Below are 26,125 nucleotides of genomic sequence, written 5' to 3'. Positions count from 1 at the left end.
CCTACCTATCTTTCCGATTTGGTCCTGCCGTACATACCTACACGTACGCTACGGTCACAAGACGCAGGCCTCCTAATTGTCCCTAGAATTTCTAAGCAAACGGCTGGAGGTAGGGCTTTCTCCTATAGAGCTCCATTTTTATGGAATGGTCTGCCTACCCATGTGAGAGACGCAGACTCAGTCTCAACCTTTAAGTCTTTACTGAAGACTTATCTCTTCAGTAGGTCCTATGATTAAGTATAGTCTGGCCCAGGAGTGTGAAGGTGAACGGAAAGGCTGGAGCAACGAACCGCCCTTGCTGTCTCTGCCTTGTCGGTTCCCCTCTTCCCACTGGGATTCTCTGCCTCTAACCCTTTTACAGGGGCTGAGTCACTGACTTACTGGTGTTCTTCCATGCCGTCCATGGGAGGGGTGCGTCACTTGAGTAGGTTGAGCCACTGACGTGGTCTTCCTGTCTGGGTTGGCGCCCCCCCCTTGGGTTGTGCCGTGGCGGACATCTTTGTGGGCTATACTCGGCCTTGTCTTCGGACAGTAAGTTGGTGGTTGTAGATATCCCTCTAGTGGTGTGGGGGCTGTGCTTTGGCAAAGTGGGTGGGGTTATATCCTGCCTGTTTGGCCCTGTCCGGGGGTATCATCGGATGGGGCCACAGTGTCTTCTGATCCCTCCTGTCTCAGCCTCCAGTATTTATGCTGCAGTAGTTTATGTGTCGGGGGGCTAGGGTCAGTCTGTTACATCTGGAGTATTCTCTTGTCTTATCCGGTGTCCTGTGTGAATGTAAATATGCTCTCTCTAATTCTCTCTTTCTTTCTTTCTTTCTTTCTCTCGGAGGACCTGAGCCCTAGGACTACCTGGCATGATGACTCCTTGCTGTCCCCAGTCCACCTGGCCATGCTGCTGCTCCAGTTTCAACTGTTCTGCCTGCGGCTACGGAACCCTGACCTGTTCACCGGACGTGCTTGTTGCACCCTCGACAATTACTATGATTATTATTATTTGACCATGCTGGTCATTTACGAACATTTTAACATCTTGACCATGTTCTGTTATAATATCCACCCGGCACAGCCAGAAGAGGACTGGCCACCCCTCATAGCCTGGTTCCTCTCTAGGTTTCTTCCTAGGTTTTTGGCCTTTCTCAGGAGTTTTTCCTAGGGAGTTTTTCCCAGCCACCGTGCTTCTTTCACATGCATTGCTTGCTGTTTGGGGTTTTAGGCTGGGTTTCTGTACAGCACTTTGAGATTTCAGCTGATGTACGAAGGGCTATATAAATAAATTTGATTTGATTTGATTTGATTTGATTTGATACTATGAATAAAGGCTTGAACATGGGCTTAGTGATCACTGACAGCAGAGCAAATCTGCTCCATTTAGAGGGGTGGGAAACACAATGGACGTGCTTGTGTTGTGTTGTGTGTGGCAGTGGATATGATATCAGTGGAGGCGGCTGAGAGGAGGACGGCTCGTAATAATGTCTGGAACGGAGCAAATAGAATGGCATATTTGATACCATTCCATCAGTTCTGCTCCAGACATTACCACGAGCCCGTCCTCTCCAATTAAGGTGCCACCAACCTCCGTTGCTGTGTGTCTGGGTGCGTTTGCGTGCAAATGAAGTATGCAGGTATGTGTGTGAGGAGACAAAAATAGAGGGAGAGGGCGTGTTTAAGTATGATTTTGAGGGAGAGGGCGTGTTTAAGTATCAGTTTGAGGGAGAGGGCGTGTTTAAGTATCAGTTTGAGGGAGAGGGCGTGTTTAAGTATCAGTTTGAGGGAGAGGGCGTGTTTAAGTATCAGTTTGAGGGAGAGGGCGTGTTTAAGTATCAGTTTGAGGGAGAGGGCGTGTTTAAGTATCAGTTTGAGGGAGAGGGCGTGTTTAAGTATCAGTTTGAGGGAGAGGGCGTGTTTAAGTATCAGTTTGAGGGAGAGGGCGTGTTTAAGTATCAGTTTGAGGGAGAGGGCGTGTTTAAGTATCAGTTTGAGGGAGAGGGCGTGTTTAAGTATCAGTTTGAGGGAGAGGGCGTGTTTAAGTATGAGTTTGCGGGAGAGGGCGTGTTTAAGTATCAGTTTGAGGGAGAGGGCGTGTTTAAGTATCAGTTTGAGGGAGAGGGCGTGTTTAAGTATGAGTTTGCGGGAGAGGGCGTGTTTAAGTATCAGTTTGAGGGAGAGGGCGTGTTTAAGTATGAGTTTGCGGGAGAGGGCGTGTTTAAGTATCAGTTTGAGGGAGAGGGCGTGTTTAAGTATGATTTTGCGGGAGAGGAAGTGTTTAAGTATGAGTTTGAGGGAGACGTGTGGACAGTGAAAGAACAAATTGCCTGTGTTTGTGCTCGGGATATGTCTACCATGGGAGGACGTGCCTGTGTGTATTTAAAATTGCACAACCTTAAGAGTGACAATGTACAGACATAAACAGGGACAGTTGGGCATGTTGACAAATGGCGTTATGACCATGAAATGATGAATGATCACCTCAATCGCTATAGTCGACACTTTAGACTGGGAGAAACACAGCTCATCAATACACATGGATAAACAGACCTCCACCTAGTCACACAACAATAAGGAATAGACAGAGTGAAAACTGATCAGACAGACAAACTGAAAGACGGAGACATAAAAAGCAAAGGAGAAGAGGGAGAGAGTAGCCAAAGAAGAAGAGACTACTGCAAGAGAGCTTAAATCACACAAAATACGAAATCAGGAAAAATAGAAAAAGGAGAAATCCAAATTGAAAGCAGTGTCAAAACAATTATCAGAGGAGTCACTGGCATCAGACAGGTGCTGCAAGCCACTACCACCACCCACTATTACCACCCACTATCACCACCCACTACCACCACCCACTATTACCACCCACTACCACCACCCACTATTACCACCCACTATTACCACCCACTACCACCACCCACTATTACCACCCACTACCACCATCCCCACCCACTACCACCACCTACTATTACCACCCACTACCACCACCCACTATTACCACCCACCATTACCACACACTATTACCACCCACTACCACCACCCACTATTACCACCCACTACCACCACCCACTATTACCACCCACTACCACCACCCACTATTACCACCCACTACCACCACCCACTATTACCACCCACTACCACCACCCACTATTACCACCCACTATTACCACCCACTACCACCACCCACTATTACCACCCACTATAACCACCCACTATTACCACCCACTATTACCACCCACTACCACCACCCACTATTACCACCCACTATCACCACCCACTACTACCACCCACTATCACCACCCACTATTACCACCCACTATCACCACCCGTACCTCTCACCACCCACTACCACCACCCGTACCCCTTACCACCCACTATCACCACCTGTACCCCTCACCACCCACTACCACCACCCGTACCCCTCACCACCCACTATCACCCCCACCCCTCACCACCCACTACAACCCCCACCCACCCTCCAACCATCCACCCCACCCTCCAACCCTCACCCCTACCACCCACTTCCACCCCCATCCCTCACCACCCACCCTTCAATCCTACACCCCACCCACCCCCACCCCCCACCCACCCCAACCCTCACCACCCACTACCACCCCAACCCTCCACCCCCACCCACCCCAACCCTTACCACCCACTACCACCCCAACCCTCCACCCCCACTCACTACCACCACCCAGCTCCACCCCCCACCTCCCCTCCCACCCCCTGCCTCTCACCTCCCCCACCCTCCCTTCCTAGCAAAAGGGGTATCGACATGGGCGCGAGATGATGCGGGGGGTGGAGACGTAAAAAAACACAGCACACACGGATGGAGGCTGAGCTACTGACCTAGCCTGCCGCCCTTACGGGACACCTGTGGAGGTTTGGAGGATGCATCTTATGAGGGAGATAGAAGGAAAAACAACATTCTTTTAACAGACAAATTCCTCCAGCAAAGGCTGCTTATCAAAATGTTCTAACCATTACAGCAGTATGATGATATGACGTCTGTCTGTCTGTCTGTGATTGTGTTCTATCTGACTGTCTGTGGTTTTGTTGTCTGTCTGTCTGTCTGTGGTTTTGTTCTGTCTATCTGTGGATCTGGTCATTCTGCCTGTCTGTCTGTCTGTCTGTCTGTCTGTCTGTCTGTGGATCTGGTCATTCTGCCTGTCTGTCTGTGATTCTGGTATGTCTGTCTGTCTGTGGTTTTGGTCTATCTGTCTGTCTGTGGTTTTGGTCTGTCTATCTGTCTGTGGTGACAGTGCACCTCCCGTTCATCACATGACAGCCTTTGGCTGGATAAGGAGGGGAGTGATTGGCCAGTTCCTCTTTATCTGTGCACCAGGAGAAGGGGAAGAATGATAGCTTAGCATAGTAGCCCCGGAGTCTGTGTCCATCAATATGGCTAGTAGCGTCTTAATCACTATAACTACCTCCCTACACTGCAGTAAACCTCCCCTCTGCAATAAACATTTACCATTAAACATTTACTGTAAAAACAGCCTCTGTGCACTGCGGTGCAACTTATCTCCACTAAGTCTCAATCTCCATTAATTATTGAATTATTTATGTTAGTATTCATTTCAACATGGCAGGGGAGATATAACAAATGAATGTCAATTAGCAAGCTTAAATATATGTGAATATATGTAGGTTATAGCCAATATCAGCCCTGCCTTCTAATAGAAATGCACAGCCTATAGGATAGAATAGCAATAAGGGTGCTAAGATCATTATGGTCATTATGATCACGGCAATATAACATTAATATCGGTAACGTCACAACATGTATATACTTTTACATTGAGGCTGATACGGTAGGATATGGATAAACTGTGCAGTGGTTCTCGACAGACAACACGTGAGCTATGGAACAGGTGGATTTTTCGCATTGCATTCTCAGGCACCGCGGATAAATCTCCCTCCAGCCTTTAAGAAAAGGCATTTGACTGCATTAGCTCAGCTCGGTCGAGGGGCGGGGAAACCGTTTCACACAAAACTACAGCACTGACCTACCTGGTCGCCGCCGAGCGGCTGGTCTTTTCTTGCCGCTGCAGAAACGGACTTTGCTGAAGACCCCCAAGAAATGGCGCTCGCAAATGGAACGAGGATCTTTGCTGGGGCTGGGACGGCGTTTAGTAGTGGAGACGCGGTCGCTGTTTGACTCCCTCGCCTGGCGTTTCTGACGGATCAAGGAGCTGGCGATTGCGGCCATCTCCCTCGCGGGCGAGCCGAACCGAGCCAAGAGTCGTTGGACAGAGATCGAGTGGTTGTGTGGTAGTTTGGAGCAAAAAGAACTTAAATATTAAATAAAAAAAATTAAATAAAAAAAATACGATCCACGCGGATTTAGCAAAATGTCATTCTGACCTCTTAGAAAATACACAAATTCCTTGCAGGGGAAGTATAAAATGCCACCAATTTACGCATAAGCATGGCCAAAAAAATCTAGGCTATTCAAAAAATGTGCAACTGTGGTAAATAAGTTTGTGTATTGTCGGAGCGTGCGTGCGCAAAATTGAGTCTCAGGTATTCCAGGTCTGACAAGCACGACTGTCCCCCTCGGTATAATCCTCATTTGCACGGAAAGTCCGTGAGTGTCAAAATATCCAGCACCATAATGCATTCGAGACACCTTAAACTTCACTGTAAACTATTTCATCAACAGCTGGGTGAATGCAACGTTTCATAACTTTTCAATGTATTAAGCCGAAGACAAAACCGAATCGAGAGGGGACAAACGGTAGGCGGCGGCCCATTTGGCTGCCCCACTCACGCTCCGGGACTACGGGCATCTGTGCCATCTGTACCAGCCCTTCTACCAGCAGACCTCCGAGCACGGCCGGGGAAAGATAATGCAGCAGCAACAGGGATTTGGCTTTACAATGAGAGAAAAACATATGCGTTTTGTTATTATTGTTCGTATGCAGACTATAAAAATCTTCCAAAATGCCAGTTTCCTTACATACAACACGATTGGTGTAATGGATTATTTCCGTATGGATGGTTGGCAGGTGCTCTCCTCTCGCCGACGGGCATGAGTGAATGGGCTCACCGTTCTCTCTCTACGCAATCACACGTGATTGAGGTTTGGATGAAGAATTCTCCGGGGCACAGAGAAAAAGAGAGAGAGAATTGAGAGTGGCAGGAGGGAGATGAACGAGATAGAGAGAGAGAGAGAGTGTGAGAGAGTACGTGCATGGTGCGTGTATAAGAGAACAACAACAAACACACACACAGAGAGAGAGAGAGAGAGAGAGAGAGAGAGAGAGAGAGAGAGAGAGAGAGAGCGATAGAGTGAGAGAGAGAGAGAGAGCGATAGAGTGAGTGCGCATCTCCAAAATAACCGTGTGCTGTGTTTGTCCCCGCGCGCATTCAATCCAAACGAATTTCCGACGGACCTCGGTACCGTGTTCATTATTGGGACAATGGGGCTGAAGTCTTTCTTTAATTTGAAATGTAGCAGTGAACATATAATATAATGTAGGGCTAGAGAGACAATTTGGACCGCTACTATCTATCTCCATTATAAACCCTTATAATTCCAGTGGTTTATGACTTCATTTCTTATACAGTTGTTTTATATTGTAAAAAAAAATATATATATTCAAGTAAATACCTATTTAGGCGCCTTACATTAGCTTGAAGTGTCAATGGACACCTGATGGCTAAAGGTTATATGCAAAATGTGTTAATTCCCCCTAGAAGAATCCTAGTGCACAGCGCAGATAACGGTTGAAAATAAGCACATATTGACAAGGTAGAGACAACACAACAAACAGACCAGACAGAACACACACGGACCTCATGATAAAATACCGTGACTTTAAGTGAATAGAAGGTGGGCGAAAGTTATATTTTCTGTTCCATGCGTTATTACAGTATCATTACACTGCAATGTTGTCGTGACTTCATAACAAGTATTATATCATGTCTGATGACTTTATAACAAGTGTTATATCATGTCTGATGACTTTATAACAAGTGTTATATCATGTCTGATGACTTTATAACAAGTATTATATCATGTCTGATGACTTCATAACAAGTATTATATCATGTCTGATGACTTTATAACAAGTGTTATATCATGTCTGATGACTTTATAACAAGTGTTATATCATGTCTGATGACTTTATAACAAGTGTTATATCATGTCTGATGACTTTATAACAAGTGTTATATCATGTCTGATGACTTTATAACAAGTATTATATCATGTCTGATGACTTCATAACAAGTATTATATCATGTCTGATGACTTTATAACAAGTGTTATATCATGTCTGATGACTTTATAACAAGTGTTATATCATGTCTGATGACTTTATAACAAGTGTTATATCATGTCTGATGACTTCATAACAAGTATTATATCATGTCTGATGACTTTATAACAAGTGTTATATCATGTCTGATGACTTTATAACAAGTGTTATATCATGTCTGATGACTTTATAACAAGTGTTATATCATGTCTGATGACTTCATAACAAGTGTTATATCATGTCTGATGACTTTATAACAAGTGTTATATCATGTCTGATGACTTTATAACAAGTGTTATATCATGTCTGATGACTTTATAACAAGTGTTATATCATGTCTGATGACTTCATAACAAGTGTTATATCATGTCTGATGACTTTATAACAAGTGTTATATCATGTCTGATGACTTTATAACAAGTGTTATATCAAGTCTGCCACTATCAAGAAAGTGTTCTGGCAGGCCATCTCAAGGAAAGTGCCAATTCCTGACCTCTGTTACATTAACTGATGAAAGGTGGTGTGCGTGTATGTGTGTGTGAGTGATTTTCTTTCTGGCTCTGTGTCCTATGTCGTGTGTGTCCTCATATAGGAGGGCACACACGACAGTGGCTTAAAGGGTGGGAGGGAGCATGACGTGAGTCATACATGGAAAACCTCTTGGCTCCCTGCCACGGAGAATCGGCATGAACCGGATTAACTTCGTCTGGGTTTGACGTCTTCTCCGAAAATGAATCAATGATGCTATCAAGTAAGCTACTCTCCCCCTCTCTCTCCAATTAAGGTTTTATGTTTTTCTATAATATTTGTCATATTATAGACAACAGTAGCAACATAACATAACATATCAGTCAGTATAGGTGTCATGTAAATGTCGGTAAATACTTTCGGTGTACTTGTCACTGTACAAATAAAAAATGCTCCTTTATTTCTTTATGTCACTTTAGCCTCAACAAAGCTTAGTCAGCGTTCAGTATGTTGTGGAGAAATTGGAACATTTACGACAGTGCGGCCAAAGTGATCTTGTTCACCAGCTGTGAGGCTGTCAACCCGGGTGTGCAGTGCCACAGCAGGCCACGCCGTTCCGAGTTCTGCATATTGTCTTATATCTAGCGCCATCTTGTGGACAAACCTTAGCATTGCGTCTTTGTCATGCATCAAGTTCTAACGTTATCTCTATCTAGCTTTTTTATGTCCTTAGAGCATACTGCATTTGTTTACACTTTTATCTTACATATAAAACAAAGTTACTGTACTGGAAAAGTAACCATGTGACACAAAGGGAGGTGTGATAGTGAACATTTTCATGATATAATAAGAAGTGTATTTGCATTTATTAAGGATTCTCATTAGCTACTGCCAAGGGAAAAGCTACTCTTCCTGGGGTGCAGTAACATTAAGGCAGTTAATTCCATTTCACTTCCTGGTCATGTCCCCTAATCTATTGAATGGTCTTGACGATTATATCATGACATTTGTGAAAACATGGTCATTTAAGATATACACTGAGTGTACAAAACATTAGGAACACCTCCCTAATATTGAGTTGTCCTTTGTGTGGTGGACCATCCTTGATACACATGGGAAACTGTTGAGCGCGAAAAACCCAGTTCGTGACACACTGAAACCGGTGCGCCTGGCACCTACTACCACACCCTGTTCAAAGCCACCTAAAAATTTTGTCTTGCCCATTCACCATCTGAATAGCACACACACAAAATCCATGTCTCTATTGTCTCAAGGCTTAAAAATCCTTCTTTAACCTGTCTCCTCCCCTTCATCTACACAGATTGAAGTGGATTTAACAAGTGACATCAATGAGGGATCATAGCTTTCACCTGGATTCACCTGGTCAGCCTATGTCAGGGAAAGAGCAGGTGTTCTTACTGTTTTGTCCATTCAGTGTATATAAAATCACATGTGTGTTTGTGGCTTAATTTACTTCTGTCAGAAGCCTTTTATGAAGTATTTGGCTGAAGACGTTTTTGCCCATTGAAGATCGTTCAAAAACCTTACACAAGTTCAAAAACTACAAGGCTAGTTCCTAGTCACTATCATAGAGTATTGTCCCTATTGATAAACATAGTTACACCCCTCTCCTCCATTTAATAAACATAGTTACACCCCTCTCCTCTATTTAATAAACATAGTTACACCCCTCTCCTCCATATAATAAACATAGTTACACCCCTCTCCTCCATTTAATAAACATAGTTCCACCCCTCTCCTCCATTTAATAAACATAGTTACACCCCTCTCCCCTATTTAATAAACATAGTTCCACCCATCTCCCCTATTTAATAAACATAGTTACACCCCTCTCCTCTATTTAATAAACATAGTTACATCCCTCTCCTCCATTTAATAAACATAGTTACACCCCTCTCCTCTATTTAATAAACATAGTTACATCCCTCTCCTCCATTTAATAAACATAGTTACACCCCTCTCCTCCATTTAATAAACATAGTTACACCCCTCTCCCCTATTTAATAAACATAGTTACACCCCTCTCCTCCATATATAAACATAGTTACACCCCTCTCCTCCATTTAATAAACATAGTTACACCCCTCTCCTCCATATAATAAACATAGTTACACCCCTCTCCTCCATATAATAAACATAGTTACACCCCTCTCCTCCATATAATAAACATAGTTACACCCCTCTCCTCCATATAATAAACATAGTTACACCCCTCTCCTCCATATAATAAACATAGTTACACCCCTCTCCTCCATATAATGAACATAGTTACACCCGTCTCCTCCATATAATAAACATAGTTACACCCCTCTCCTCCATATAATAAACATAGTTACACGCCTCTCCTCCATTTAATAAACATAGTTACACCCCTCTCCTCCATTTAATAACATAGTTACACCCCTCTCCTCCATTTAATAAACATAGTTACACCCCTCTCCTCCATTTAATAAACATAGTTACACCCCTCTCCTCCATATAATAAACATAGTTACACCCCTCTCCTCCATATAATAAACATAGTTACACCCCTCTCCTCCATATAATAAACAGAGTTACACCCCTCTCCTCTATTTAATAAACATAGTTACACCCCTCTCCTCTATTTAATAAACATAGTTACACCCCTCTCCTCTATTTAATAAACATAGTTACACCCCTCTCCTCTATTTAATAAACATAGTTACACCCCTCTCCTCTATTTAATAAACATAGTTACACCCCTCTCCTCCATATAATAAACATAGTTACACCCCTCTCCTCCATTTAATAAACATAGTTACACCCCTCTCCTCTATTTAATAAACATAGTTACACCCCTCTCCTCTATTTAATAAACATAGTTACACCCCTCTCCTCCATTTAATAAACATAGTTACACCCCTCTCCCCTATTTAATAAACATAGTTACTCCCTCTCCTCCATATAATAAACATAGTTACACCCCTCTCCTCCATTTAATAAACATAGTTACACCCCTCTCCTCTATTTAATAAACATAGTTACACCCCTCTCCCCTATTTAATAAACATAGTTACACCCCTCTCCTCTATTTAATAAACATAGTTACACCCCTCTCCTCCATTTAATAACATAGTTACACCCCTCTCCTCCATTTAATAAACAAAGTTACACCCCTCTCCTCTATTTAATTAACATAGTTACACCCCTCTCCTCCATATAATAAACATAGTTACACCCCTCTCCTCCATTTAATAAACATAGTTACACCCTCTCCTCCATTTAATAAACATAGTTACACCCTCTCCTCCATTTAATAAACAAAGTTACACCCCTCTCCCCTATTTAATAAACATAGTTACACCCCTCTCCTCCATTTAATAAACATAGTTACACCCCTCTCCTCCATTTAATAAACATAGTTACACCCCTCTCCCCTATTTAATAAACATAGTTACACCCCTCTCCTCCATATAATAAACATAGTTACACCCCTCTCCTCCATTTAATAAACATAGTTACACCCCTCTCCTCCATTTAATAAACATAGTTACACCCCTCTCCTCCATATAATAAACATAGTTACACCCCTCTCCTCCATATAATAAACATAGTTACACCCCTCTCCTCCATATAATGAACATAGTTACACCCGTCTCCTCCATATAATAAACATAGTTACACCCCTCTCCTCCATATAATAAACATAGTTACACGCCTCTCCTCCATTTAATAAACATAGTTACACCCCTCTCCTCCATTTAATAAACATAGTTACACCCCTCTCCTCCATTTAATAAACATAGTTACACCCCTCTCCTCCATTTAATAAACATAGTTACACCCCTCTCCTCCATATAATAAACATAGTTACACCCCTCTCCTCCATATAATAAACATAGTTACACCCCTCTCCTCCATATAATAAACAGAGTTACACCCCTCTCCTCTATTTAATAAACATAGTTACACCCCTCTCCTCTATTTAATAAACATAGTTACACCCCCTCTCCTCTATTTAATAAACATAGTTACACCCCTCTCCTCTATTTAATAAACATAGTTACACCCCTCTCCTCCATATAATAAACATAGTTACACCCCTCTCCTCCATTTAATAAACATAGTTACACCCCTCTCCTCTATTTAATAAACATAGTTACACCCCTCTCCTCTATTTAATAAACATAGTTACACCCCTCTCCTCCATTTAATAAACATAGTTACACCCCTCTCCCCTATTTAATAAACATAGTTACTCCCTCTCCTCCATATAATAAACATAGTTACACCCCTCTCCTCCATTTAATAAACATAGTTACACCCCTCTCCTCTATTTAATAAACATAGTTACACCCCTCTCCCCTATTTAATAAACATAGTTACACCCCTCTCCTCTATTTAATAAACATAGTTACACCCCTCTCCTCCATTTAATAAACATAGTTACACCCCTCTCCTCCATTTAATAAACAAAGTTACACCCCTCTCCTCTATTTAATTAACATAGTTACACCCCTCTCCTCCATATAATAAACATAGTTACACCCCTCTCCTCCATTTAATAAACATAGTTACACCCTCTCCTCCATTTAATAAACATAGTTACACCCTCTCCTCCATTTAATAAACAAAGTTACACACCTCTCCCCTATTTAATAAACATAGTTACACCCCTCTCCTCTATTTAATAAACATAGTTACACCCCTCTCCTCTATTTAATAAACATAGTTACACCCCTCTCCCCTATTTAATAAACATAGTTACACCCCTCTCCTCTATTTAATAAACATAGTTACACCCCTCTCCCCTATTTAATAAACATAGTTACACCCCTCTCCTCCATTTAATAAACATAGTTACACCCTCTCCTCCATTTAATAAACATAGTTACACCCCTCTCCTCCATATAATAAACATAGTTACACCCCTCTCCTCTATTTAATAAACATAGTTACACCCCTCTCCTCCATTTAATAAACATAGTTACACCCCTCTCCTCCATTTAATAAACATAGTTACACCCCTCTCCTCCATTTATTAAACATAGTTACACCCCTCTCCTCCATATAATAAACATAGTTATACCCCTCTCCTCTATTTAATAAACATAGTTACACCCCTCTCCCCTATTTAATAAACATAGTTACACCCCTCTCCTCCATTTAATAAACATAGTTACACCCCTCTCCTCCATTTAATAAACATAGTTACACCCCTCTCCCCTATTTAATAAACATAGTTACATCCCTCTCCTCCATTTAATAAACATAGTTACACCCTCTCCTCTATTTAATAAACATAGTTACACCCTCTCCCCTATTTAATAAACATAGTTACACCCCTCTCCTCCATTTAATAAACATAGTTACACCCCTCTCCCTATTTTAATAAACATAGTTACACCCCTCTCCTCTATTTTAATAAACATAGTTACACCCCTCTCCTCTATTTAATAAACATAGTTACACCCCTCTCCTCTATTTAATAAACATAGTTACACCCCTCTCCTCCATTTAATAAACATAGTTACACCCCTCTCCTCCATTTAATAAACATAGTTACACCCTCTCCTCCATTTAATAAACATAGTTACACCCCTCTCCTCCATTTAATAAACATAGTTACACCCCTCTCCTCCATTTAATAAACATAGTTACACCCTCTCCTCCATTTAATAAACATAGTTACACCCCCTCTCCCCTATTTAATAAACATAGTTACACCCCTCTCCTCCATTTAATAAACATAGTTACACCCCTCTCCTCTATTTAATAAACATAGTTACACCCTCTCCTCCATTTAATAAACATAGTTACACCCCTCTCCTCCATGTAATAAACATAGTTACACCCCTCTCCTCCATTTAATAAACATAGTTACACCCCTCTCCCCTATTTAATAAACATAGTTACACCCTCTCCTCCATTTAATAAACATAGTTACACCCTCTCCTCCATTTAATAAACATAGTTACACCCTTCTCCTCCATTTAATAAACATAGTTACACCCTCTCCTCCATTTATTAAACAGAGTTACACCCTCTCCTCCATTTAATAAACATAGTTACACCCCTCTCCTCCATTTAATAAACATAGTTACACCCCTCTCCTCCATTTAATAAACATAGTTACACCCTCTCCTCCATTTAATAAACATAGTTACACCCCTCTCCCCTATTTAATAAACATAGTTACACCCCTCTCCTCTATTTAATAAACATAGTTACACCCCTCTCCTCTATTTAATAAACATAGTTACACCCCCTCTCCCCTATTTAATAAACATAGTTACACCCCTCTCCTCCATTTAATAAACATAGTTACACCCCTCTCCTCCATTTAATAAACATAGTTACACCCCTCTCCTCCATATAATAAACATAGTTACACCCCTCTCCCCTATTTAATAAACATAGTTACACCCCTCTCCTCCATTTAATAAACATAGTTACACCCCTCTCCCCTATTTAATAAACATAGTTACACCCCTCTCCCCTATTTAATAAACAGTTACACCCCTCTCCTCTATTTAATAAACATAGTTACACCCCTCTCCTCCATTTAATAAACATAGTTACACCCCTCTCCTCCATATAATAAACATTGTTACACCCCTCTCCTCTATTTAATAAACATAGTTACACCCCTCTCCTCCATTTAATAAACAAAGTTACACCCCTCTCCCCTATTTAATAAACATAGTTACACCCCTCTCCTCCATTTAATAAACATAGTTACACCCCTCTCCTCCATTTAATAAACATAGTTACACCCCTCTCCTCTATTTAATAAACATAGTTACACCCCTCTCCTCCATTTAATAACATAGTTACACCCCTCTCCTCTATTTAATAAACATAGTTACACCCCTCTCCTCCATTTAATAAACATAGTTACACCCCTCTCCTCCATTTAATAAACATAGTTACACCCTCTCCTCCATTTAATAAACATAGTTACACCCCTCTCCTCCATATAATAAACATAGTTACACCCCTCTCCTCTATTTAATAAACATAGTTACACCCCTCTCCTCCATATAATAAACATAGTTACACCCCTCTCCTCCATTTAATAAACATAGTTACACCCCTCTCCTCCATATAATAAACATAGTTACACCCCTCTCCTCTATTTAATAAACATAGTTACACCCCTCTCCTCTATTTAATAAACATAGTTACACCCCTCTCCTCTATTTAATAAACATAGTTACACCCCTCTCCTCTATTTAATAAACATAGTTACACCCCTCTCCTCTATTTAATAAACATAGTTACACCCCTCTCCCTCCATTTAATAAACATAGTTACACCCCTCTCCTCCATTTCATAAACATAGTTCCACCCCTCTCCCCTATTTAATAAACATAGTTACACCCCCTCTCCCCTATTTAATAAACATAGTTACACCCCTCTCCTCCATTTAATAAACATAGTTACACCCCTCTCCTCTATTTAATAAACATAGTTACATCCCTCTCCTCCATTTAATAAACATAGTTCCACCCCTCTCCTCCATTTAATAAACATAGTTACACCCCTCTCCTCCATATAATAAACATAGTTACACCCCTCTCCCCTATTTAATAAACATAGTTACACCCCTCTCCTCCATTTAATAAACATAGTTACACCCCTCTCCCCTATTTAATAAACATAGTTACACCCCTCTCCCCTATTTAATAAACAGTTACACCCCTCTCCTCTATTTAATAAACATAGTTACACCCCTCTCCTCCATTTAATAAACATAGTTACACCCCTCTCCTCCATATAATAAACATTGTTACACCCCTCTCCTCTATTTAATAAACATAGTTACACCCCTCTCCTCCATTTAATAAACAAAGTTACACCCCTCTCCCCTATTTAATAAACATAGTTACACCCCTCTCCTCCATTTAATAAACATAGTTACACCCCTCTCCTCCATTTAATAAACATAGTTACACCCCTCTCCTCTATTTAATAAACATAGTTACACCCCTCTCCTCCATTTAATAAACATAGTTACACCCCTCTCCTCTATTTAATAAACATAGTTACACCCCTCTCCTCCATTTAATAAACATAGTTACACCCCTCTCCTCCATTTAATAAACATAGTTACACCCTCTCCTCCATTTAATAAACATAGTTACACCCCTCTCCTCCATATAATAAACATAGTTACACCCCTCTCCTCTATTTATAAACATAGTTACACCCTCTCCTCCATATAATAAACATAGTTTCACCCCTCTCCTCATTTAATAAACATAGTACACCCCTCTCCTCCATATAATAAACATAGTTACACCCCTCTCCTCTATTTAATAAACATAGTTACACCCCTCTCCTCTATTTAATAACATAGTTACACCCCTCTCCTCTATTTAATAAACATAGTTACACCCCTCTCCTCTATTTAATAAACATAGTTACACCCCTCTCCTCTATTTAATAAACATAGTTACACCCCTCTCCTCCATTTAATAAACATAGTTACACCCCTCTCCTCCATTTCATAAACATAGTTCCACCCCTCTCCTCCTATTTAATAAACATAGTTACACCCCTCTCCCCTATTTAATAAACATAGTTACACCCCTCTCCTCCATTTAATAAACATAGTTACACCCCTCTCCTCTATTTAATAAACATAGTTACATCCCTCTCCTCCATTTAATAAACATAGTTCCACCCCTCTCCTCCATTTAATAAACATAGTTACACCCCTCTCCTCCATTTAATAAACATAGTTACACCCCTCTCCTCCATTTAATAAACATAGTTTCACCCCTCTCCTCCATTTAATAAACATAGTTACACCCCTCTCCTCCATTTAATAAACATAGTTACACCCCTCTCCTCCATTTAATAAACATAGTTTCACCCCTCTCCTCCATTTAATAAACATAGTTACACCCTCTCCTCCATTTAATAAAAAACATAGTTACCCCCTGCTCCATTTAATAAACATAGTTTCACCCTCTCCTCCATTTAATAAACATAGTACACCCTCCTCCATTAATAACCATAGTTACACCCCTCTCCCATTAATAAACATAGTTACACCCCTCTCCTCCATTTAATAAACATAGTACACCCTCTCCTCCATTTAATAAACATAGTTACACCCCCTCCATTTAATAAACATAGTTACACCCCTTCTCCATTTAATAAACAGTTATTAATAAAACATAGTTACACCCTCTCCTCTTTAATAAACATAGTTACACCCTCTCCTCTATTTAAAAACATAGTTACACTCTCCTCCATTTAATAAACATAGTTACCCCCTCCTCTATTAATAAACATAGTTACACCCCTCTCCTCATTTCATAAAATAGTTAACCCCTCTCCTCCATTAATAAACCTAGTTACACCCCTCTCTCCATTTAATAAACATAGTTACACCCCTTCCTCCATTGTAATAAACATAGTTACACCCCTCTCCTCTATTTACTAAACATAGTTACACCCCTCTCCCTCATTTATATAAAACATAGTACACCCCTCACCCTATTTAATAAACATAGTTACACCCCCTCTCCTCTATTTAATAAACATAGTTACACCCATCTCCTCATTTAATACACATAGTTACACCCCCTCTCCTCACTATTTAATAAACATAGTTACACCCCTCTCCTCTATTTAATAAACATAGTTACACCCCTCTCCTCTATTTAATAAACATAGTTACACCCCTCTCCTCCATTTAATAAACATAGTTACACCCCTCTCCTCCATTTAATAAACATAGTTACACCCCTCTCCTCCATTTAATAAACATAGTTACACCCCTCTCCTCTATTTAATAAACATAGTTACACCCCTCCCTCTTTAATAAACATAGTTACACCCCTCTCCTCCATTTAATAAACATAGTTACACCCCTCTCCTCTATTTAATAAACATAGTTACACCCCCTCACCTCCCCTCTACTATATTTACTAAACATAGTTACACCCCTCTCCTCCATTTAATAAACATAGTTACACCCCTCTCCTCTATTTAATAAACATAGTTACACCCCTCTCCTCTATTTAATAAACATAGTTACACCCCTCTCCTCCATTTAATAAACATAGTTACACCCCTCTCCTCCATTTAATAAACATAGTTACATCCCTCTCCCCTATTTAATAAACATAGTTACACCCCTCTCCTCTATTTAATAAACATAGTTACACCCCTCTCCTCCATTTAATAAACATAGTTACACCCCTCTCCTCCATTTAATAAACATAGTTACACCCCTCTCCTCTATTTAATAAACATAGTTACACCCCTCTCCCCTATTTAATAAACATAGTTACATCCCTTTCCTCCATTTAATAAACATAGTTACACCCCTCTCCTCTATTTAATAAACATAGTTACATCCCTCTCCTCCATTTAATAAACATAGTTACACCCCTCTCCCCTATTTAATAAACATAGTTACACCCTCTCCTCCATTTAATAAACAGAGTTACACCCTCTCCTCCATTTAATAAACATAGTTACACCCCTCTTCTCCATTTAATAAACATAGTTCCACCCTCTCCTCCATTTAATAAACATAGTTACACCCCTCTCCTCCATTTAATAAACATAATTACACCCTCTCCTCCATTTAATAAACATAGTTACACCCCTCTCCTCCATATAATAAACATAGTTACACCCCTCTCCTCCATTTAATAAACATAGTTACACCCTCTCCTCCATTTAATAAACATAGTTACACCCCTCTCCTCCATATAATAAACATAGTTACACCCCTCTCCTCCATATAATAAACATAGTTACACCCCTCTCCTCCATATAATAAACATAGTTACACCCCTCTCCTCCATATAATAAACAGAGTTACACTCCTCTCCTCTATTTAATAAACATAGTTACACCCCTCTCCTCCATTTAATAAACATAGTTACACTCCTCTCCTCTATTTAATAAACATAGTTACACCCCTCTCCTTCATTTAATAAACATAGTTACACCCCTCCCCTCCATATAATAAACATAGTTACACCCTCTCCTCTATTTAATAAACATAGTTACACCCCTCTCCTCCATTTAATAAACATAATTACACCCCTCTCCCCTATTTAATAAACATAGTTACACCCCTCTCCCCTATTTAATAAACATAGTTACACCCCTCTCCTCCATTTAATAAACATAGTTACACCCCTCTCCTCCATTTAATTAACATAGTTACACCCCTCTCCCCTATTTAATAAACATAGTTACACCCTCTCCTCCATTTAATAAACATAGTTACACCCCTCTCCCCTATTTAATAAACATAGTTACACCCCTCTCCTCTATTTAATAAACATAGTTACCCCTTCTCCTTCATTTAATAAACATAGTTACACCCCTCTCCTCCATATAATAAACATAGTTACACCCCTCTCCCCTATTTAATAAACATAGTTACACCCCTCTCCTCCATATAATAAACATAGTTACACCCCTCTCCTCCATTTAATAAACATAGTTACACCCCTCTCCTCTATTTAATAAACATAGTTACACCCCTCTCCTCCATTTAATAAACATAGTTACACCCTCTCCTCCATTTAATAAACATAGTTACACCCCTCTCCTCCATTTAATAAACATAGTTACACCCTCTCCTCTATTTAATAAACATAGTTACACCCCTCTCCTCCATTCCATAAACATAGTTACACCCGTCTCATATGCAGCATGATGGAATGTCAGTTTTAGGGCCTTCAGGAAAGAAGGCATACAGTTCAGGTCAATGGACAGCCACTAATCTATTTCTGTGCATTTTTATAGTTCAGGTCAATGGACAGCCACTAATCTATTTCTGTGCATGTTTACAGTTCAGGTCAATGGACAGCAACTAATTTCTTTCTGTGCATGTTTACAGTTCAGGTCAATGGACAGCCACTAATCTATTTCTGTGCATGTTTACAGTTCAGGTCAATGGACAGCAACTAATTTCTTTCTGTGCATGTTTACAGTTCAGGTCAATGGACAGCCACTAATCTATTTCTGTGCATGTTTACAGTTCAGGTCAATGGACAGCCACTAATCTATTTCTGTGCATGTTTATAGTTCAGGTCAATGGACAGCCACTAATCTATTTCTGTGCATGTTTACAGTTCAGGTCAATGGACAGCAACTCATTTCTTTCTGTGCATGTTTACAGTTCAGGTCAATGGACAGCCTACAGTACATACTGGTAGTATTGAACTGTATTATAATATAATATGGAGGGTGCTTGTATTTATCCTATTTCCTTTCATTTTAGTCATTTACCAGACGCTCTTAACCAGAGCGACTTACAGTAGTGAGTGCATACGTTTTCGTGTGGTATTTCACACATATACAAGTGTCTATTATAAGCATGTGTAAATTGGAAATGTGTTTCTTGCATGTCCCAACTCCCCCTGAGACGGCCTCTAAAAATGGGTTCATGGCCAGCCGTTATTAACGGCTAGGGTTAACAGACTGACCACACCACTCGCGTCGCAAAATATATTTAGGAATCTATGTTATTCAATTATTCCACCCACACTGCTCGCGCGCACCAACGAGCATCTGCGTTGCCAAGGGATAAAATAGAAGTCATTCCTATTTCTGACGCAGATCACGCTGCAAGTCCTGCCTCTCCCATCTCCTCATTGGTTTATAGAAGCAGGTACCCACGTGCCATCTCCTCATTGGTTATACCCACGTGGGTGATTGAAAGACGAACTGTTTTGCCGGTCGTCGTGGTAATACTATGAAAGTGTAGATGCCGATCACCATATAAGTTCAAAGATGAAAAAGCCTGGACGGAGGAGAGATGACTAGAAACGATTCGGTTGACTGTTTTATGTGTGGATTAATTGTCGGAGTAGAGGACCTTGTGCATTTCAGGTAAAATAACAACTCAATGTATATCCCAGGACAAATTAACTAGCAACAGCAAGCTAGCTAAATAGGACAAATTAGCTAGCAAGTGCAAGCTAACTAGCTAAATTGCCATAAATGTTTAATGTTTTTCGACCTGTCCCCAAATTAATATAATTAGTTTAGTGTTTGTTTTGATATTTTAACCTGCATGTCGTGATCGCGTTTGGTGTCGGGGGACAAAATAAGTTTATGCACGATGGCGCACGCGCGCAGCCGGTTTGTGTGTAAGTGCCTTGCTCAAGGGCACAGACATATGTTTTGTCTTTCCTTTTCGGCTCGGGTATTCGAACTAGCAACCTTCAGGTCCGACGCTTTAACCACTAGGCTACCTGCAACCCCCTTCATTTGAAAGCTGCAAGTAGATAGCGGCCTTGCCTTTATCGGTTCAGGCAACATGTTGCTCATAAACATTTCCCTCTGTGCACTTGTCAAGATATTATCTTTACACTCATAAAGTCAATGTGAAAACTCTATACTTTTCTTCTTCGAATTTGGTCACAAAAAAAGGGAAAAAAAATTGAAATTAATTGAACCCCAGTTAACTCGCTTTAAATTTCATACGAGAATTACATCACAATAACAACAAAGCGTTTAGCTTTTGATGTGTATGGTATTAAACAATTCTATCACAGTTGCTTCATTGGTTTCGGTTTCCTCATAAATAATGTGTATTTTAATGCCATATTGTAACAAGTGCGCTGAGAGTCGGGAAGCAAGTACAGGGAGTGAGTGTTTTAATAAATAAACAAAACAATAAACACGAAACACAAACAATTCACCGACATGAAAACAGAGTCAATAACACCCGAGGAAAGAACCAAGGGGAGGGACAGATACAGAGAAGATAATCAAGGAGGTGATGGAGTCCAGGTGAGTGTCATGAGGCGCAGGTGCGCGAGACGATGGTGACAGGTGTGCGGGATGATCAGCAGCCTGATGACCTAGAGGCCGGAGAGAGAGTATATGTGACACATATAAATAATGATACAACTTTAAAGTGGCAACACTGGTCAACAGCTTTATCATAGAATCAATATCTGGCACCGTATCTATCAATTGTCTCAGATTAGTGCCTTTTAGATCACACCGAATAAAATTACATGGACAGGGTTTGTTGTTTTCAATCTTCCCTGTGACTTGAACCTGTCTGCAACTGCGATGAGTAACAACGTAACCTGCGTTGCTCGCTACCATGACAAAGACCAAAGCCGGCAGGAGGAGCATTGAGGACAGTGGTGTCTCTCTTTCAGACTTGAAGGATCTTTTAAACGACCAAAAATAGTTTTAGAAGCAGTTGCTACAACAACAAGAAAATAGCTTCAAGTGTTTTGTCCAAATACTGGTGGAGTCAACTAATAAAAAAATGGACGACCTGACCAGGGAGGTCCAGGACCTGAAGAACAGTTTGCAGCTCTCCCAGGGTCAGCTCAATGAATTGAAACAGGAGAACGGCAAGATGACAGCAATCTGTAAGTCAGTGAGAGAGGACATTAGTTCTGTATGTGAATCCATGATAACAATGACAGATAAATTAGACTATCTCGAGGGACAATCAAGGCAGAACAACAAGGTTGTGGATGGAATTGCAGAATCTCCAAATGAGACCTGGACGGAGTCTGAGGACAAAGTGAGGGAAACGATCTCGGAGAAATTGAAGATGGACCACAAGAAGATTAAGGTGGAGCATGCCCACACCCACCGTGACTGGGCCTGCCCACCGGCCCAGGTGACAGGCCCAGGCCAATAGTGGTTAAGTTCCTGAGGTTCAAGGACAAGGTAGATGTTCTGGAAGGAGCCAAGAACTTGAGAGGAACATATATCTTCCTCAACGAGGACCATCCTGAAGCTGTGGCCAGAAGAGGAAAGAACTGATCCCAGACATGAAAGCTGCCAGAGCGAGTGGGGACATTGCATACATCCGCTACGACAGATTCATTGTCCACGTTCCTTCCGAGAAGCCTGGAAGGGATGAGAGAGCCAAGCATATAGGCTCGTAGCTTCAACCCCGCAGCACACACAAACACACACCAATTGATTAATGGACTGCTGAATGTATATTTTGTTCTCTTGCTTTGTTTGCTTTTTTCAGTATTATGTCTATCTCTGATAAGCTACCCAGGAAAGGGCTGAAAATAGCCCATATGAATATATGTAGCCTTAGAAATAAGGTTCATGAAATCAATAACTTGCTAACATCAGATAACATTCATATATTAGCCATTTCTGAGACTCACTTAGATAATTCATTTGATGATATGTCAGTAGCAATAAAAGGATATAACATCTATAGAAGAGACAGGAATGCTTATGGGGGAGGTGTTGCTGTATATATTCAGAGCCATATCCCTGTAATGCTTAGAAAAGATCTTATGTCAAGTGCTATTGAAGTGTTGTGGTTGGAGGTTCACTTGGCACATCTAAAGCCTTTTTTGGGGGGGTGTTGCTATAGGCCATCAAGTGTGAACAGTCAGTATCTAAATAATATGTGTGAAATGCTTGATAGTGTATGTGATGTAAACAGAGAGGTCTACTTTCTTGGGGACCTGAATATTGACTGGTTTTCATCAAGCTGTCCGCTCAAGAGAAAGCTTCTTACTGTAACCAGTGCCTGTAATCTAGTTCAGGTTATTAATCAACCTACCAGGGTGTTTACAAACACTACAGCAACATGATCATCCACATGTATCGATCACATTTTTACTAATACTGTAGAACTTTGTTCTTAAGCTGTATCCGTACCCATTGGATGCAATGATCACAATATAGTGGATATATCCAGGAAAGCCAAAATTCTAACAGCTGGGCCTAAAATATTGTATAAGAGATCATACAAAGATTTTGCTGTGACTCTTATGTGGATGATGTTAAAAATATTTGTTGGTCTGATGTGATTAATGGCGAACATCCAGATGCTGCACTTGATGAATTTATGAAATTGCTTCTTCCAATTATTGATAAACATGCACCTGTTAAGAAACTGACTGTTAGAACTGTTAAGGCTCCATGGATTGATGAGGAATTGAACAACTGTATGGTTGAAATAGATGGGGCAAAAGGAGCGGCTAATAAGTCTGGCTGCATATCTGACTTACTGCAAATTGAGAAATGATGTGACTAAACTCAACAAAAAGAAGAAGAAACTGTAATATGAAGCCAAAATCAAGTACTTTCAATGAAATTATGGGCAGAAAAACAAATTCACCTCCATCTTTCATCAAATCAGATGGCTTATTCATCACAAAACCATTTGATGTTGCCAATTATTTTAATGATTACTTCATTGGCAAACTTAGACAGGAAATACCAACAACGAACAGTGAACCATCGTATTCATGCATAAAAAACTAATAATGAAAGAAAAGCAGTGCAAGTTTGAATTTTGTAAAGTTAGTGTGGGAGAGGTGGAACAATTATTGTTATCGATCAATAATGACAAACCTCCTGGCATTGACAACTTAGATGGAAAGCTACTGAGGAGGGTAGCTGACTCTATAGCCATTCCTATCTGTCATATCTTTAATCTGAGCCTAGAGGAAAGTCTTTGTCCTCAGGCCTGGAGGGAAGCCAAAGTCATTCCGCTACCCAAGAGTAACAGCAGACCTATAAGCTTGCTGCCAGCTCTTAGCAAACTGTTGGATTTTTTGGGGGGACCAAATACAATGCTATTTCTTTGTAAACAAATTAACAATAGACTTTCAGCATGCTAATAGGCTCTAACCAGAATAGAAAGTGGAGTGGGAGGCCCCGGTGCACAACTGAGAAAGAGGACAAGTACATTAGAGTGTCTAGTTTGAGAAACTCGCAAAACACCAGTCTCAACGTCAACAGTGAAGAGGCGACGCCGGGATGCTGGCCTTCTAGGCAGAGTTGCAAAGAAAAATACATATTTCAGACTGGCCAATAAAAAGAAAAGATTAAGATGAGCAAAAGAACACAGACACTGGACAGAGGAACTCTGCCTAGAAGGCCAGCATCCCGGAGTCACCTCTTCACTGTTGACGTTGAGACTGGTGTTTTGCGAGTACTATTTAATGAAGCTGCCAGTTGAGGACTTGTGAGGCCTCTAATGTACTTGTCCTCTTGCTCAGTTGTGCACCGGGGCCTCCCACTCCTCTTTCTATTCTGGTTAGTGCCAGTTTGCGCTGTTCTGTGAAGGGAGTAGTACACAGCATTGTACCAGATCTTCAGTTTCTTGGCAATTTCTCACATGGAAAGCCTTCATTTCTTAGAACAAGAATAGACTGACAAGTTTCAGAAGAAAGGTCTTTGTTTCTGGCCATTTTGAGCCTGTAATTGAACCCACAAATGCTGATGCTCCAGATACTCAACTAGTCTAAAGAAGGCCAGTTTTATTGCTTCTTTAACCAGAACAACAGTTTTCAGCTGTGCTAACATAATTGAAAAATGGTTTTCTGATGATCAATTAGCCTTTTAAAATGATAAACTTGGATTAGCTAACACAACGTGCCATTGGAACACAGGAGTGATGGTTGCTGATAATGGGCCTCTGTACACCTATGTAGATATTCCATTAAAAATCTGCCGTTTCCAGCTACAATAGTCATTTACAACATTAACAATGTCTACACTGTATTTCTGATCAATTTGATGTCATTTTAATGGACAATTGTGTTTTTGCTTTTCTTTCAAAAACAAGGACATTTCCAAGTGACCCCAAACTTTTGAACTGTAGTGTATGTGTTATGGCTTTTCAACCTCTGCCATATCGTGGATTCAGAGCTCTCTATCTAATAGAACTCAAAGGGTATTCTTTAATGGAAGCTTCTCTAATGTCAAACATGTAAAGTGTGGTGTACCGCAGGGCAGCTCTCTAGGCCCTCTACTCTTTTCTATTTTTACCAATGACCTGCCACTGGCATTAAACAAAGCATGTGTGTCCATGTGTGCTGATGATTCAACCAAATACGCATCATTAACCACAGCTAATGAAGTCACTGAAACCCTTAACAAAGAGTTGCAGTCTGTTTTGGAATGGGTGGCCAGTAATACACTGGTCCTGAACATCTCTAAAACTAAGAGCATTTTATTTGGTACAAATCATTCCAGTTCTAGACCTCAGCTGAATCTAGTAATGAACGGTGTGGCTGTTGAACAAGTTGAGGAGAATAAATTACATGGCGTTTGTAAGGACCGACGCCAGAGACGAGAAGCAGGTACGGGGAGTTGACATTTAATTAGGAACAGACAAAGAGCAAGACAGAAACAGCGTCAGCACATGGATACACAATGACAAATGACAATCAGTGCACCAGCGGGGAACTGACAAATATAGGTGAGGTAATAAACAGGTGATTGAGTCCAGGGGAGTCCAATAATACGCTGATGCACGTGACGGGGGGAAGGCAGGTGTGCGTAATGATGGTGGCAGGAGTGTGCAATGCTGGGAAGCCTGGTGGGGGGAAGAGCGGGAGCAAGCGTGTCAGTGCCCCCCCCCCCAGGGGCACCACCCGGCGTCCCACCTGGGCGAGCCTGATGGGCCGGCCGAGGCA

The 26,125-nt window shown here is 40.8% G+C and overlaps 1 protein-coding gene across 4 annotated transcripts in view; it reads right to left on the bottom strand.

Annotated features, from left to right (window-relative positions):
• The window catches only part of LOC115170123 (fibroblast growth factor 12), a 96,340-nt gene that overhangs the window by 26,131 nt on the left and 44,084 nt on the right, over positions 1-26,125 (bottom strand). The window contains exons 1-2 of one of the 4 annotated variants that reach the window (XM_029726435.1): positions 5,002-5,254; positions 3,835-3,882 (exon numbers count right to left, since the gene is read on the bottom strand). The exons of the other annotated variants lie outside the window; for them this stretch is intronic. Of the exons in view, the coding sequence (XP_029582295.1) occupies positions 3,835-3,882; positions 5,002-5,200 (247 nt within the window). The 5' untranslated portion in view covers positions 5,201-5,254. Of the gene's footprint in view, positions 1-3,834; positions 3,883-5,001; positions 5,255-26,125 lie in introns of those variants that run through there. 4 annotated transcript variants of the gene reach the window in all.

The sequence above is a fragment of the Salmo trutta genome, chromosome 31, assembly GCF_901001165.1.
Source record: "Salmo trutta chromosome 31, fSalTru1.1, whole genome shotgun sequence".
In the NCBI taxonomy this organism is placed as follows: Eukaryota; Metazoa; Chordata; class Actinopteri; order Salmoniformes; family Salmonidae; genus Salmo; species Salmo trutta.
Note: the sequence above shows the minus strand (reverse complement) of the source record. Positions and strands in the feature narration are given on the sequence as shown.